Here is a 16363-nt window from a genome sequence, read left to right as displayed (position 1 = left end):
ATCTTTCAGAAAAACAAGCATAGAATGTAAAATAGATTACACAAACATAGAGCATAGAATTAACAAACTGTATTTGCAGTTGCCTAGCAGTATCTACAGAAGTAGAATTAATTTTGAATGGAATTGCCATAATTTCTGATTTATAATTAAAGTTTCCTTAATGATTGCATAATTAAGGACCCCACGCATCCCAGACATTCTGTCTTCCACCTTCTTCCTTTGGGAAAAAGATACAAAAGTCTGAGGTCACGAACAGCTTCTTCCCTGCTACTGTCAGACTTTTGAATGGACTTGTCTTGCATTAGTTGATCTTTCTCTACACCCTAGCTATGACTCTAACACTGCATTGTGCACTCTCTTCTTTCCTTCTCTATGAATAGTATGTTTTGTCTGTATAGCATGCAAGAAACAATACTTTTCACTGTATGTTAATGCACGTGACAATAATAAATCAAATCAAACTGGCTGAGGAACCCAACAAGGGATCCAAAACTTGTACTTTAAACCAGGTCCAACTTAACACAATGCCACCTATTGTGATAGTTCTGTTGGTCAACGGCAAATCTCTGAAAATGGAGGTCGACACAGTCATAAGTGAATGAGTATTCAGATATCTCCAGAAAGATTTCCAGCCTTTGAGATTGAGTCATTCAGAAGCCATTATATCTCCCTACGTGGGAGAGATGTTGAAGACAGTAGGGTCAGCTGCAGTAATGATATCCTACAGGAACCAGGCAGCACAGTTAACAGGATAAATTCTCAGTACTGAGGATGCTGTATTCTGAAACAAAATCAGAAAATACTGAAAAATGTCTGCAGATTTGACAGCATCAGCGGAGAAAGAACAGAGCTAACATTTCACACCTGGATGACTCTTCTTCATTCATGACATTCCTGAGGTCTTAGTGTTTGATTTATGTGCGACATTGGAATGTAATTCAAATGTATTAACTAATAATGCAGTTGAATCATTACAGTGTTGGATATTTTCTATTTACTTCTGGAACTTTATAAATTTTCCACTAAGACCAGTAATATTAACTGAAGTAGGAAGCTGAATTCAAACAATTTATTATATTGTATATTGTGCATTTTCTGGTCATTAACTGAACTATTGCTCCAGAAATCTGCAGTAATTATGTGACTTTTGCATCTTTTGTATGGATGCCCTCAAAGAGGGAGAGTTCTTGGATAGTTGATCACTTTGAGCAACTACTGTTGAAAACTGAAATGAATGGTGATGGCAGGTACTTTACAGGCAAAGATTTATGCGAAGACTTATGTCTCTAGTTGGCTTGATTGCTGATGGTTGATGAGGCCAAAACTTTATCTGCAGCTCTCAAACAATTAAAGCATAGAATCTCCTGGTTTGGAGGAGGTCTGGTATAATAAGTAGACTCCTGCTTTGGTCTGCATGTTTCTTCAGCCTTGGTTCTGTTTGTTTAAAACTTGTAGCTTCCTTTCTGGTTATTGCGCAGCCGCTGTCTCCGTTGGCAACCCCTTGCTCCCCCAGCTGTTGGTCGGTGTTAGCCTGGAGAGCTGTCCTTTGAAGCAGACGCAAGGTGTATCTCAGTTTTGCTTACTGGAGCATAGTTCACCATAAAACACTCCTTTCAGTATTCTGCAACCCTCTGTGTGACACATGTACTGTGAATACAAATTGGCCTTGGAAGAGAATTAATTCATTGCTGGACAGATTGGCTGTATGAGAACTTCATTGTCTATAATGTAGCCCTGGCCATCTGATGTCCATGATGGAAGTGCTGCAGCAGTCACGTTTGTTTTCAGTCTAGAATCCACGATTCTGTCTCATACAAAAGAATGGTGGTTAAACTGAGAAATGTGCAGTGAACGATTTCACCAGATCTACTTCAGTTGGTAGCCAAAGGAGATGTTGGACGTGTCGACCAAATGGGACCAGAAAGGAAGCTTCAAGTTTTAAACAAACAGAGCCAAGGCTGAAGAAACGGGCAGACAAAAGCAGGATCTACTTATTATACCAGACCTCCTCCAAACCAGGAGATTCTATGCTCTAATTGTTTGAGAGCTGCAGATAAATGTGCAGTGAATGATTTCATCAGATCTACTTCAGTCGGTAGCCGAAGGAGATGTTGCCCATGTCGGCCAAATGAGACCACTGTCCTTGTGGACAATGGTACTATTTGAGGGAATGCTACCTCAATAGATAAACTGTTCTACTGTATGATGTTGTTGCTGTCAATATTGATCTAACAGAAAATATGAAACCTCCGTACATACATGAATTATATAACAAAGGAATGATTTTATATTTAGTATATATCTGCTTTACATGACTATTTACAAACAATTAATCTTTCCTGTTGCAAGCTATGGCACTGTGAACCCCTAATACCCAATGTAAATGTAAGCTTACTGCCTTATAACCATTTGCACAAATCCAATTTTATCTAATTTACAGTTTTGCGTTCTAATCCCTCAGAAGCTGCTAATATTTATTGATCTAACTTGGTCATGCAATTTAACCAGATGGTTGCTCACAGTTTTACTAAATCTCTCTGTGCTGTGTGTGAACAATGCTCCAGCGTTCTTGTGGCAAATTATATATAAACTTCCCATTGTGTGTCTTTTTTGTACTCAGCTCTATCAGTTGGTAGAGGAGAATATTACTTTCTCATGGGGACCATTGTTTTAAAGCTTTCTCTATTTTGTTCTAAAGTTTCATTCCATTGTCTTGACCATGAAAGTATATATATTTATTTATAAACAGATTAAAATATGTTTCCAACCTGCTAACATGTTGTGTTCCTTGCTATGTATATAATATATTTAAGAAATATTTCAACTGAAATCCAAAACATGAAGCCCATTACAGACAATACGTTTCATTACTAATTTTCATTTGTGTGAATTATCTTTGTTTCATAGGGTTTATGCTTCTAATTTATATAAATGTTCTTACATTTTCCCCTTTTCATAAAGCTGGGCAGATGCACAAACACAGATCCAGAATATTGCTGCATCCTTTGACCAGGAAGCTGCAGCTGTTCTCATGGCGAGACTGGCAGTTTACAGAGCAGAAACTGAGGAAGGTCCTGATGTTCTCCGATGGCTAGACAGACAGCTTATACGACTGGTACAATACACTTCTGTGGGGGAAAGGGAAAGAAATTGGAAGAATTTTAAATATTTACTTTGATTTAAGTTGTTATACTTTTGAAAAAATAATATACAATACATCCTACCTCTTTTTTGCAGTGTCAGAAATTTGGAGATTATCATAAAGATGATCCAGCCTCTTTCAAATTTTCTGAAACGTTTTCTTTGTACCCCCAGGTATGAAGTGAAAATTTTATTTTTCATGTATGCATTTTCTCATAGAATTTAGTTCATAATTTTTAAACTATTAAATTAATTTGAATTTATAAATAGTGTGCAATTGGGATTGCAATCATTAAAAAAACTTTCAGTTAACTATATAAATATGCAGAACTTTTGTTTCCCGTTTAGTTTATGTTTCATCTGAGAAGATCGCCATTTTTGCAAGTTTTTAACAACAGCCCTGATGAGAGTTCTTATTACCGTCATCATTTCATGCGCCAGGATCTTACACAATCTCTCATCATGATTCAACCCATCCTTTATGCCTATTCTTTCAATGGCCCTCCAGAGGTGAGAAATATGATTCCAAATGTTTTCTGCATCCATTGATGTCAGATTGAATAAACAGTGAGCAGTTATTGCAATGGCTTAAATTGTACGCTCTGAATATAATGAGAGAATTCAACAAGTATTGATAAATTCTCTCATATTATTCAGAACTCTGATTATAAAATTATAGTCAAATAAGAATTAAATGGGGTACTTGTTTTTGTTAGGAAAGGTGGGGCTATGGAATCTAGGCAGGTAGGTAGAGTTGAGATACAGATTAATTGTGACCTGGTTGAGTGGAATGACGAGCTCCAGGAGCTGAATGCACAATCCAATGTGATGTACTGATTACTATCCAGCCCAAACTGATCTTTAACAGCGTTTTCTCTGTACAAATTGTGAGGATCCTATGTAAAGTCCATTTGGACAGTTCAGTGTGACGTGTGCTATACAAGATTGCTTTATTGTGTCACCATTGTCTGTCAAAAGCAGCTTTCAGTTGGCTCTTAGGTTATAGTCATAGAGTATGTGCAGTTTACACCTGAACCTTACTTTTCCGTGAAGTCATATTGAGTCTTAACACGGAAGCATTCTTGCACCGTAGAAACTCTTTCACAGACGATAAGCATGTAGATGAGAGTGGAACTGTGCTCCATTTTTGTGCGAATGTGATGTGCTGAAACTGGAATACAACCTAATTTGCTCCAATTCCTTGCTCCTTTTCCTGGCTAATTTGTGCTTTGTGTAGAGAAGGTACAGCAGAGAATTGCCTATATATGGACAGATGCATGTAAATGTAATAAGGCACAAAACAACATTCTCACATTTGTTCCTTTTAACAACAAATGTCTCTGGGGGTACCTGTGCCTCTCCTTAAGGTTTGCTTGCAGAATGGAAACTGTCCTGTCCAAATTAAAATGGGATTTTGTTTGGTTGGAGGGATGGAGCAATTTCTTTGAGTTGGCATGCTAATGCAATGCTCAGATCCCATTGTGAACTTTCAAACACGGGTGCTCCAGTTGCATCTTTAGTGGTTTGGGCAGCCCCCAGATCTATTCAAAGTGGAATGGGTGGATGCAGTACCCATCCAAATCTATCCATAACAGATTTTTGAAAAAATGCAGAGCCATTGTGTAATGGTATCCCAAGAGTCCATAATACAGGACTGGCCACAATTCTGTAAATGTTATCATTTTGGCATTTTCATTCAAGAAAACAATGGCTGGTATGAAAAGTGGTGGCAGAGAGTCGGGCAGAAGGCTAATTTATTGTTTTAAAACAGGGTAACTCTACCATAAATTCTCAAGTTATGTTTTTGGGAAAGAATACAGTAGATACGTGTTTTAAGTAGCAGTATGATATTCTGATTTTCACCAAACCTGATAAAAGATGTTATTGGAAACTATATTATTTAAGGAAGCAACCTTACTTGCATACTCTTTTTATAAATACTTCACAAATTATTGAGTAGCATGGTGGCATATTGGTTCGCACTGCTGCCTCACAGCACCAGGGACCCAGGTTCAATTCCAGTTTCAGGTGACTGTGTGCGCAGTTTGCATGTTCTCCTGTGCCTGTGGGTTTCCTCCCACAGTCCAAAGATGTGCGGGTGGATTGGCATGCCAAATTGTTCTTCAGTGTCAGGGAGATTAGTTGGGTAAGTACACGGGGTTATGGGGATAGGACCTGGGTGAGATTGTTGTCAGTGCAGGCTTGGTGGGCTTCTTTCTGCAGTGTAGGGATTCTGTGATCATCAGTTCTGATCCCAACATGTTAGAATTTACTGTATTTTTAATCAATTTTTAGCAGCTCTAAACAGCATAATGTGTTTATGCAGTACCTTTAAAAGTCCCAGGGTACGAAACATGGCCTAAAAAGTGACACTAAGCCAAAGAAGGAGAGATTGCAAGGGTTACCTCAAAGTTTGGTCAAATAGATTTTAAGGAAGCTCTTGTAGGATAATCAGGGATGAGATGACAGAGATTTTAAGGGGCAATTGCGGAGAGTGGGATACAGGCAATTAATCCAGCGTTTATCTGTGATGAGGCGTATGCAAGAGGCCAGAGTTAGAGAAAAAGGGATTTAGTGGTCATAGAATAAAGATAGCTATGGCAATCAAGAGGACTATGGCACAAATTGGATCTAAATTCACAAACTCAATTTAGCCTAATTTCTATTAGGTTCTGAAAACCAATGCACTTGTACAATTCTGGGCATAACTCCCACCAACAGTTATTAAAAAGCGTATTCTGCTAATTTTTGGGGGTTGGGGGAGATAAGATAGTTTAATTCCTTTTGGAATGTGAGGTTTTCTGAAATCTCAAGCAAAGTTGTGATTCTTCTGCTTTTGTGTAGCCTGTTCTCCTAGACAGCAGCAGTATACTCCCTGATCGAATTCTTCTTATGGACACCTTCTTCCAGATACTTATCTATCATGGAGAGGTAAGAACATATCACATGAAACATACTGAGCAATTCTCATTATCGGTTAACATTAGGATCGTTTGAATTATCTCATTAAAACTAACCGTTGAAGAATCCATTGTACCTTTAAAGCAGACTTCCAACATTTAATTAACTTGGTATTTGATGAAATATTAATGAAGTATCATAATTCATTATAGCCATGAACTACTAATGTTACCTTAGTTTTACAGATTAAAATCTTTTGGTGGATAATAACTGTTCATTTCATTTAGCTAATAAATAATTTAATTGACCCTTTTATGGCAATAAATGAAAATGGAATTTAGTAACACACCTATTCTTCCTAGACCATTGCTCAATGGCGCAAAGCTGGCTATCATGACATGCCTGAATATGAAAATTTCCGACATTTATTACAAGCACCTGTAGATGATGCCCAAGAGATTCTGCACAGCAGATTCCCAATGCCACGTTATGTTGACACAGAGCATGGAGGAAGCCAGGTACCTGATTTTACAGTTTGACATTAACTTTTAGCAATTTACGTTTTTGTTTTTTTCACATTTGGAAGGGTGGAGGAAGTGTGCTCAAGAATTACCTCAGTTTTTTCAGGCATTCTTGGGTTGCAAATCAGTCACTATATTGGACATTCTACATTTAGTGTTAACTTCCTTGTACAAATGCAGAAGATACATGAATTCTTTTTCCTTTGGGTTGTACATACCTTATAAAATGTGCCTCTTCCCGCTGCATCTTGATACGTTGCCGATAACATTCAAGTTTGTTTATTTCACTGGTACCTTTGTCTTCAAAGCTTAATCTCAGAATTTTGTTTCACAGGTTTATCTGTTACTCCAGATCAAATTTGAAAAACTGCTTAATTTTGATGGTATATTTTTTATTTTAGGATGCCTCAAAGCTATATCAGAACAATATGAAGGAGCTTTATGCTGCGAGTTACTGACTAGGGGTGAAGGGACCAAGATTATTAGAAGAACTGATTTAACATTGTAACATCAACAGGATGTGAAAAGGGGGATCCTCACAGTAGCTTCATTGAGTCAGTTTTTATTGAGTCAAAGGCAGTGGCTTAGATTAATGCCCCTGTAATTTAGGCCAAACCAAACAATTTGGTAAAGGAACTTAAGATGTTTTAATTCTTTTCCTGTTATAATGGGCCTGAATTGTTCAATCCATTATCCTGCACTAAAGCATCTGAAGGTCCCTGACAGGATGCAGTGCTGTGAGATTTTAGCTAGAAGATTGTATTGGAAAAAATTGAAAGATTGAAGAATAATGAAGGTTGAAAGAGATTCAATAGAATTGTGGCAGGTTTAAATAAAGTGAAGAAGGAAGAGCTGTTCCCATTAGCTCATAGTATATAGACTAGGGGATACAGATTTAGGGTTTTGGGTGGGAAATACGGGGGTAATGTGAGGAGGGACTTCTTACACAGTGGGTGGTTGATGACTTGGAGCTCATTGTCCATGAAGGTGATAGAAGCAATGCTTAGCAGACCATGGCATGGATTCAGTGGGCCAAATGGCTCCTGTTATATCAATAATTGCTTTATATGTTCGACATTGCACCGGTGAAACACCTCTTGATTGTATGTTCTTGGTTGCAAAGCACTTTGGGATGTCCTAAGATTATGAAATGTGCTATTTAAATGCCTGTCTTTTTTCTTTCATTAACATTTATGTACATTTCATAAACAGGCTCGTTTCTTGTTGTCCAAAGTAAATCCTTCACAGACCCATAACAACATGTATGCGTGGGGACAGGTAAACCAACTTCTTATTTAAAAACACTCTAAATTTGAAACATGAACTGGTAGATCTTACTTTTATTTGCTGAAAGATTCATGTAGGATGTAATGATTTATTTCCATTATTTATGGCATACTCTGATCTAGAAACATAGAAAAACTACAGCACAATACAGGCCCTTCGGCCCACAAAATTGTGCCGAATATGTCCCTACCTTAGAGATTACTAGGCTTACCTATAACCTTCTATCTTACTAAGTTCCATGTACTTATCTAAAAGTCTCTTAAAAGACCCTATTGAATCCGCCTCCTCCACCGTTGCTGGCAGCCCATTCCACTCACCCGCCATTCTGAGTGAAAAACTTCGCCCTGACATCTCCTCTGTACCTAATCCCCAGCACCTTAAACCTGTGTCCTCTTGTGACAACCATTTCAGCCCTGGGAAAAAGCCTCTGACTATCCACTCGATCAATACCTCTCAACATCTTATAGACCTCTATCAGGTCACCCCTCATCCTTCGTTCCTCCAACAAGAAAAGGCCAAGCTTCCTTAACCTACCCTCATAAGGCATGTTCTCCAATCCAGGCAACATGCTTGTAAATCTCCTCTGCACCATTTCTATGGCTTGCACACCTGTAATGAGGCGACCAGAACTGAGCACAGTACCCCCACTGGGGTCTGACCAGGGTCCTATATAGCTGCAACGTTATCTCTCAACTCCTAAACTCAATTCCTGGATTGATGAAAGCCAATACACCATACGGCTTCTTAACCACAGCTTCAATCTGCGCAGCTGCTTTGAGCGTCCTATGAACTCGGACGCCAAGATCCTTCTGATCTTCGATGCTGTCAAGAGTCCTACCATTAATATAATATTCTGCCATCCTATTTGACCTGCCAAAATGAACCACTCCACACTTATCTGGGTTGAACTCCATCGGCCACTTCTCCGCCCAGTCTTGCGTCCTATCAATGCCTCGCTGCAACTTCTGACATCCCTCTACACTATCCACAACACCTCCAACCTTTGTGTCATCAGCAAACTTACCAACCCATTCCTCCACTTCCTCACCCAGGTCATTTATAAAAATCACAAAGTGTAAGGGTCCCAAAACAGATCCCTGGGGCACTCCACTGGTGACTGACCTCCATGCAGAATATGACCCATCTATAACCACTCCTTGCCTTCTGTGGGCAAGCCAGTTCTGGATCCAGAAAGCAATGTCCCCTTGGATCCCATGCCCCCTCACTTTTTCAATAAGCCTTGCATGATCTGTAGACTTTGTTAGATATTTAAATGATAAAAGTTACAAATTATTTTTGTTTCACTGTGTCGGTGTCTATACTTATTGGTCAGATGAAGATATTATCTCAAATACTTAGTCATGAGAAGCACAATGAGTTATTAGCAGACGAAGCAATATCTAAACTCATTCTTGTCAGTGAATCATTAAGAGTTTTGATGGCTCATATTTGTAAGGAGCACTGAATCACTCAACATTGTACTGTTTTAGAATAATAGTTTTGTTTTTTGAGGCAATCTTAGTTCGTAGTGGTAAGGTGTATGGTATGTATCAGGCTACTTACAGCTTTTAAAATTCTGAAGAACAGTGCCCTCTTAAGTGACCTATGCCCTAAAATGTAGCTGATTTATTGTAGCAAGTTACAAGGTTGCTTGTCCTATTGATGCCCATATGTGAACCTTTTCCATAGGAGGCTGGAGCACCAATCCTGACTGATGATGTCAGCCTGCAAGTGTTCATGGATCATCTGAAAAAGCTAGCAGTCTCCAGTGCCACCTGAGTGTAGAATGATGGTGAAGTAACATGTGGCCCATGTGAGAAGCAGGACAAGGAATCAGCAGTCTATTTGTGCAGATTATATAAAGCATCTACATCTGTATTACTTGCCTTTTTCAACAGAGCAGATTTGCACCGAGTTGGTAATGCACCAAAGGAGGACTTAATGAATTGCTTATCTTCATTTGATAATATATTATTGCTTTTGTCCTATCTAGTATATAGGCATGTTCTACAATTAGTGCTTCCAAATACACTACAGTGAAAATCACTGATTTAGAGTTCCAATTTCTGCCTTGATGAACAAATATCCACATCAGTATTGTTATTTTTAATGTCTCATTTGTTCCTATTTCTTTTTTTCTAATTGATAAGTGTAACCTCATATAGAACTCTTATCAACAATCGAATAAAATTTGAGTTTTGTGGAGAAACCTGACCTGTGACATAATTAAACTTTACAAAGATTGCAGTGTATTATTGTCATATACAATTCATTCCAATTTCCACAACTTTTTTTGGCTGTCTCTTGAAACAGCTCTGCATTATGTCATATAACATTAGAAATACGGTATTTCTAATAAAATGTAACATTTTAAGGCATTCTCACCCACTTTGCTTTACCTTAAGTAGACTTTGAGGCTCACTTTGTGAAACATGTCACTATTGTGCTTAATTTTATTCAGCTTTCATTATGGCACAGACATAGAATGAAACTTCTACCTGCCCTCATTGTAATGCATCAAAAGTGGTTGAATATTAAATGGATATTAAATATTTAATGGTGTAAAAGAGGATGAATGTTAATTTTAAAACTTAGCATATAAGTTGATAAACATTTTTTTAAACAGCATGATTTTCCTGGATACAAAGAACTCACCATAATCTGTATCAGGATTCAAATTTATTTTTATAATGTTCTGAACCTCAACGTTAGTTGTGACGTTGCATATCACCTTTCCAGCACCTCATTGTTGTCCCAGTTCAATTTTTTATGAAGGAACGAAGATAAATGGTATATATGTATATTAACAGATGGAATATTGAATATTGTTTGTGTGTGTCTGGGTTTGCTGATGGTTTTGAGCTTGTGTGTGTTCCTCAACTCAAGCTTGATATTATGTAAGGGTTTAAAGAAAAACTCTCTAATAGCTTGCTGAATTTTGTAAATAGCCACAAAATGCTCTATTTTATCTTTAAGCAATATCTACCATAAACCTGCTGATCATCAGAGACAGCTCAACCACAATTGCTTCTACTCACCTTTCCATAGGGTTATTATTGCATTCTCGCAGTTTCTCTACCTCTGTTGCATCTATTATGACTTCTTCCATGCTTTCACACTTCAGTTATTAATTTCCTAAGACTGTAAAAGGTATGCCTTACATCAACATTGATCAGCCTGAGATAGTTTCAGAACTCAAAGAGGAAGAGGCATTTACTCTGTTAATGGCAGGTTGTGATAAATGTGCATGCTATGCCAGCCTAGAATACGCAGAGATAACATAAGACTTTAACTTGTCAACCATCAAGGTTATTGAACTTAAGTACATAACAATGTCTCACAAATTTGATTGTGTTTTTTTTTGAAGGGGTAACCAAGAAGGTCGATGAGGTCAGTGCAGTTGATGTTGTCTATATGGACTTCAGCAAGGCCACATAGTAGGTTGTTGCATGAAGTTAAATCTCATGGGGTCCAGAGTGAGGTATCTAAATGGATACAAAATTGAATTCTTCACAGAAGCCAGAGGGTGGCTGTCGAGGGTTGTTTTTCAAACTGGAGGCCTGTGACCAGTGGTGTGCCTCAGGGATCAGTGCTGGGCCCACTGTTATTTGTCATTTATATTAATGATTTGGTTGAAAATATAGGGGGCATGGTTAGTAAGTTTGCAGATGACACCAAGATTGGTGGCATGGTGGATAGTGAAGAAGGCTATCTCCGATTGCAGTGAGATCTCGATCAGTTGGGCCAATGGGCTGACAAATGGCAGATGCAGTTTAATTTAAACAAATTCAAGGTAATGCATTTTGGTAGATTGAACCAGGGCAGGGCTTACTCAGTTAATGGTAGGGCACTGGGGAGAGTTACAGAACAATGAGATCTAGAGGTACATGTTCATAGCTCCTTGAAAGTCAAGTCATAGGTGGACAGAGTGGTGAAGAAGGCATTCGGCATGCTTGGTTTCATCGCTCAGAACGTTGAATACAGAAGTTGGGATGTCTTGAAGTTGTACAAGACATTGGTAAGGCCATACTTGGAATACTGTGTGCAATTCTGGCCACTATTATAGAAAGGATATTATTAAACTAAAAAGAGTGCAGAAAAGATTTACGAGGATGTGACTAAGACTTGATGGATTGAGTTATAAAGAAAGGCTGAATAGACTAGGATATTTTTCTCTGGAGGCTGAGGGGTGACCTTATTGAGGCCTATAAAATAATGAGGTGCATAGACAAGGTAGATAGTTATATCTTTTCCCAAAGGTAGGGGAGTCTAAAACTAGAGGGCATAGGTTTATGGTGAGAGGGGAGAGATACAAAAGTGCCCAGAGGAGCAATTTTTTCAGAGGATGGTGAGTGTCTGGAACCAGCTGCCAGAGGTATTAGTAGAGACAGCTACAGTTTTATCTTTTAAAAAGCATTTAGTTAGTTACATGGGTAGATGGGTATAGTGGGATATGGGCCAAATGCAGGTAATGGGGATTAGCTTAGGGCCTTTAAAAAAAAGGCGCAATGGAGAAGTTGGGCCCAGGGGTCTTTTTCCATGCTGTAAACATTCTATAACATAAGGAATGGAAAGGGAGAGGACATAGAGCCCCTCGAGCCTGCTTCAGCATTCAATATGATGTTGACCGAACTGCTATTGGCCTCAACTTGACTTTTTTGGCTGTTCCCGTAAGTCTTACCCTACATATTTTCCCCACCCCCCCCACCCCCCCCAGCAAAACAACAGTTCACAAATCCCCCTGTAGTAGTGTTGAATATATTCAATGACACAGTCTCCACAGCACCCTGGGATTGAGAATTCCAGAGTTCAGAAACATCTGAGAGAAGTTCTTTCTTATCTCCATTCATTGGAGAACACTTCATTCTGAAATGCCTCCTATCTTTTGATTCATCACAAGAGGAAACATCCTCTCAGAATTTACTCCTTCAAAAGTTTACTGTTTTTGCCCAGTCACTTAACCTATCCATATTCCTTTGCAGGTTCTTTGTATCCTCCCTACAGCTTGCTTCCCTGCCAATCTTTGTATTGTCGGCAAATTTGGCAGAAGTATGCTCTGTTAGTCAGTCTTCTATCTGAAGTGGCATAGTGGCACAGTGGTTAGCACTGCTGCCTTGTAGCTCCAGAAACCCAGGTTTGATTCCTAGTTTGGATCATTATCGGTATGGAATCTGCAAATTCTCCCTGTATGTGCATGGATTTCCTCCGGGTGCTCTGATTTTCTCCCATAATCTGAAAGATGTGCTGATTAGGTTATTGGCTATGCTAAATTCTCCCTCAGTGTACCTGAACAGGCGCTGAAGTGTGATGACTAGGCGATTTTTCACAAAAACTTCATTGCCGTGTTAATGTAAACCTACTTGTGACTAATAAATAAACTTTAACTTTACCCAGGCTAATATATTACCTCCAACTACGAGCACTTGTGCATTTACCTTGAATGTGATATCTTATCAAATGCATTTTGGAAATCAACTATAGGTTCACCTTTATCCACCTTTCTTGTAACAGCCTCCAAGAACTTGAATATATTCAAATCAGGCAGCACTGACCTATCCAAGAAAGCCAGATATGATCTAAGGAGATCCATCAATGATGCCAAAAGACAATACCAGATCAAGCTAGAGTCCCAGGCTAGCCACACTGACTCCTGTCAACTATGGCAAGGTCTGCAAGACATAACAGGCTACAAGATGAAGGCATGTAAGATCGCTGGCTCCCTGATGAGCTCAATGCATTCTATGCCTATTTTGAGCAAGAGGTCAGTGAGGGCATGCCCTCCACCTGGAAGCCCTGCGTCAACCTACATCTGGGGTCACCATTGCAGATATCAGAGTTGCTATCTTGAAGGTCAGCCCATGGAAAGCGATTGGTCTGCATAGGGCATCCAGACGTGCATGGATCAGCTGGTGGGGGTATTCACAGACATCTTCAACCTCTCTTTACAACAATCTGAGGTCCTGATCTGCTCCAAGATGACAACCATCATCCCGGTACCTAAGAAAAGCAACGTGCAGCGTGCCTTAATGACTATCGGCCTGTGGCTCTAACATCCGTCATTATGAAGAGCTTTGAAAGGTTGGCACGAATCAATTCCAGCCTCCCAGACTACCTGGTTCCACTACAGTTTGCCTACCATCGCAACAGGTCCGCAGTAGGTGCCATTTCCCTGGCCCTGCACTCAAACCTAGAACACCTAAATAACAAGGATACCTATGTCAGATTCCTATTTATTGACTACAGCTCAGCCTTCAACACTATTAATCCCACAAAACTCATCTCCAAACTCCGTAGCCTGGGCCTCGTCACCTCCCTCTGTGACTAGATCCTGAACTTCCTAACTCACAGACCACAATCAGTAAGGATAGACAACAACACCTCCTCTACGATTATCCTCAACTCTGGTGCCCCAAAAGGCTGTGTTCTCAGCCCCCTACAATATTCCTTATACACCTACGACTGTGTGGCCAAATTTCCCTCCAATTTGATTTTTAAGTTTGCTGATGACACCACTGTCGTGGGTCATATCTCAAACAATGACGAGACAGAGCACAGGAATGAAATAGAGAATCTGGTGAACTGGAGCAGCAACAATAATCTCTTCCTCACTGTTAACAAAACAAAGGAGATTGTCATCGACTTCAGGAAGCGTAAAGGAGAACATGCTTCTGTCTACATCAATGGGGATGAAATAGGGTTGAAAGCTTCAAGTTTTTAGGTGTCCAGATCACCAACAAGCTGTCCTGGTCTCCCCACACTGACACTATAGTTAAGAAAGCCCATCAAAGCCTCTACTTTCTCAGAAGATTAAGGAAATTTGGCATGTTAGCTATGACTCTCATCAACTTCTACAGATGTACCACAGAAAGCATTCTTTCTGGATGTATCACAGCTTGGTATGGCTCCTGCTCTGCCCAAGACCTCAAGGAACTCCAAAAGGTCGTGAATGTAGTCCAGTCCATCATGCTAACCAGCCTCCCATCCATTGACTCTGTCTCTATTCCCGCTGCCTCGGCAAAGCAGCCAGCATAACTAAGGACCCTATGGTCCCTGAGCATTCTCTCTTCCACCTTCTTCCTTTGGGAAAAAGGTACAAAAATCTGAGGTCACCTACCAACTGACTCAGGAACAGCTTCTTCTCTGCTGCTGTCAGACTTTTGAATGGACTTACCTTGCATTAAGTTGATCTTTCTCCACACCAAGCTATGACTGTAACATTACATTCTGCACTCTCCCGTTTCCTTCCCTATGAACAGTATGTTTTGTCAAGTGTGCAAGAAACAATACTTTTTACTGTATATTAATACTTGTGATAAATCAAGTCAATTTGAGCGTTTGTTAAATATGAAATATTTAACAAAATATGGAATATTTAATAAATATATTAAATATAAATTGGACCGCTAGGCTGGCACAGTGGTTAGCACTGCTGCTCACAGTACCAGGGACTCCAGTTCAATTCTGACCTTGGGTCACTGTCTGTGTGGGGTTTGCGCAGTTTCCCTATATCTGTGTGGGTGTTCTCCAGGTGCCCTGGTTTCCTCCCACAGTCCAAAAATGTGCAGGTTAGGTTAATTGGCCATGCTACATTGGCCCTACTGTCAAGGGTATTAGCAGGGTAAATGTGTGGGATTATGGGAATAGGGCCTAGATGGGATTGTGGTTGGTACAGACTTGATGGGCAAAATTGCCTCCTTCTGTACTGTAGGAATTCTATCTTATTCTGTAAACCTGTTCTTCCTCTCACAGATAAGCTGCTAATAGCTGAAATAATAACATCCAGCTCCACAGTCTCCAACAACCCTGCTTGATGTATTTTGAGGCTGGCACCTCGAACAGCCAACAATGTCAACCCTCCATTGCTTCGCCACCCAGTATCTCTTTTAAGGTCCAGGCTCATTATCCAACATTTGCAGCACTACTTATTGCAAATGTTAAATCTTATTTTCCATTGCCCCTCAGAGAAGACTGAAGGTTATGGACCAAGGACTGGCAGATGGGATTAGGTGGGAGTTCAGATGTTTCTAATGTGAAGGACGACTTCTGCACTGTATGATTTTATGAATTACTTTTATGATCTCTGTTTATATTTGAATTATGGTCAAACTAATGTCTTGTGCCTACCATGAATTCACTTATAATGGGGTCTGTCTTGATTAAGGACAAGCAGACTTGTTTGACAACAATATTTGCATTTAACTAAAAAATCCTTGGTTTCAATAAAAATGCCTGTAACTGACCTAAACAATTTTTTAGCCTAAAGATTGCATCTTGATCCTAAAGTAGAACTCAATCTTTGCCAGAGATCTGTGGCAGAAGAAAATATTCCCGGTCACCCTTGTTTCAGGGAGGGCGATGTACTGAAGGTAGAATTAATCTGTGGGCATGATCTCTGGTGTCCAATTGAGTGCCTACAGCACCTGTCTAAATGAAGCATTCCGCAACCTGATGTGCAAAGTCAGTTTGATGATCTTTATAATGGAATGAAAGACACAGGATGTCATTAATAGATT

General features: G+C 39.5%; 1 protein-coding gene across 2 annotated transcripts in view; it reads left to right on the top strand.

Moving 5' to 3' along the window:
- sec23a (Sec23 homolog A, coat complex II component) overlaps window positions 1-10059 on the top strand; it is a 110517-nt gene extending 100458 nt beyond the window's left edge. For both annotated transcript variants that reach the window (XM_080202844.1, XM_080202845.1), the window contains exons 14-20: window positions 2962-3115; window positions 3238-3315; window positions 3490-3651; window positions 5986-6072; window positions 6405-6560; window positions 7776-7841; window positions 9540-10059. In XM_080202844.1, the coding sequence (XP_080058970.1) occupies window positions 2962-3115; window positions 3238-3315; window positions 3490-3651; window positions 5986-6072; window positions 6405-6560; window positions 7776-7841; window positions 9540-9629 (793 nt within the window). In that variant the 3' untranslated portion in view covers window positions 9630-10059. The remainder of the gene's footprint in view (window positions 1-2961; window positions 3116-3237; window positions 3316-3489; window positions 3652-5985; window positions 6073-6404; window positions 6561-7775; window positions 7842-9539) is intronic.
- Window positions 10060-16363: the final 6304 nt, after the last annotated feature.

This window comes from Carcharhinus amblyrhynchos, chromosome 14 (assembly GCF_965287045.1).
Source record: "Carcharhinus amblyrhynchos chromosome 14, sCarAmb.v2.hapA, whole genome shotgun sequence".
Lineage (NCBI taxonomy): Eukaryota > Metazoa > Chordata > Chondrichthyes > Carcharhiniformes > Carcharhinidae > Carcharhinus > Carcharhinus amblyrhynchos.
Note: the sequence above shows the minus strand (reverse complement) of the source record. Positions and strands in the feature narration are given on the sequence as shown.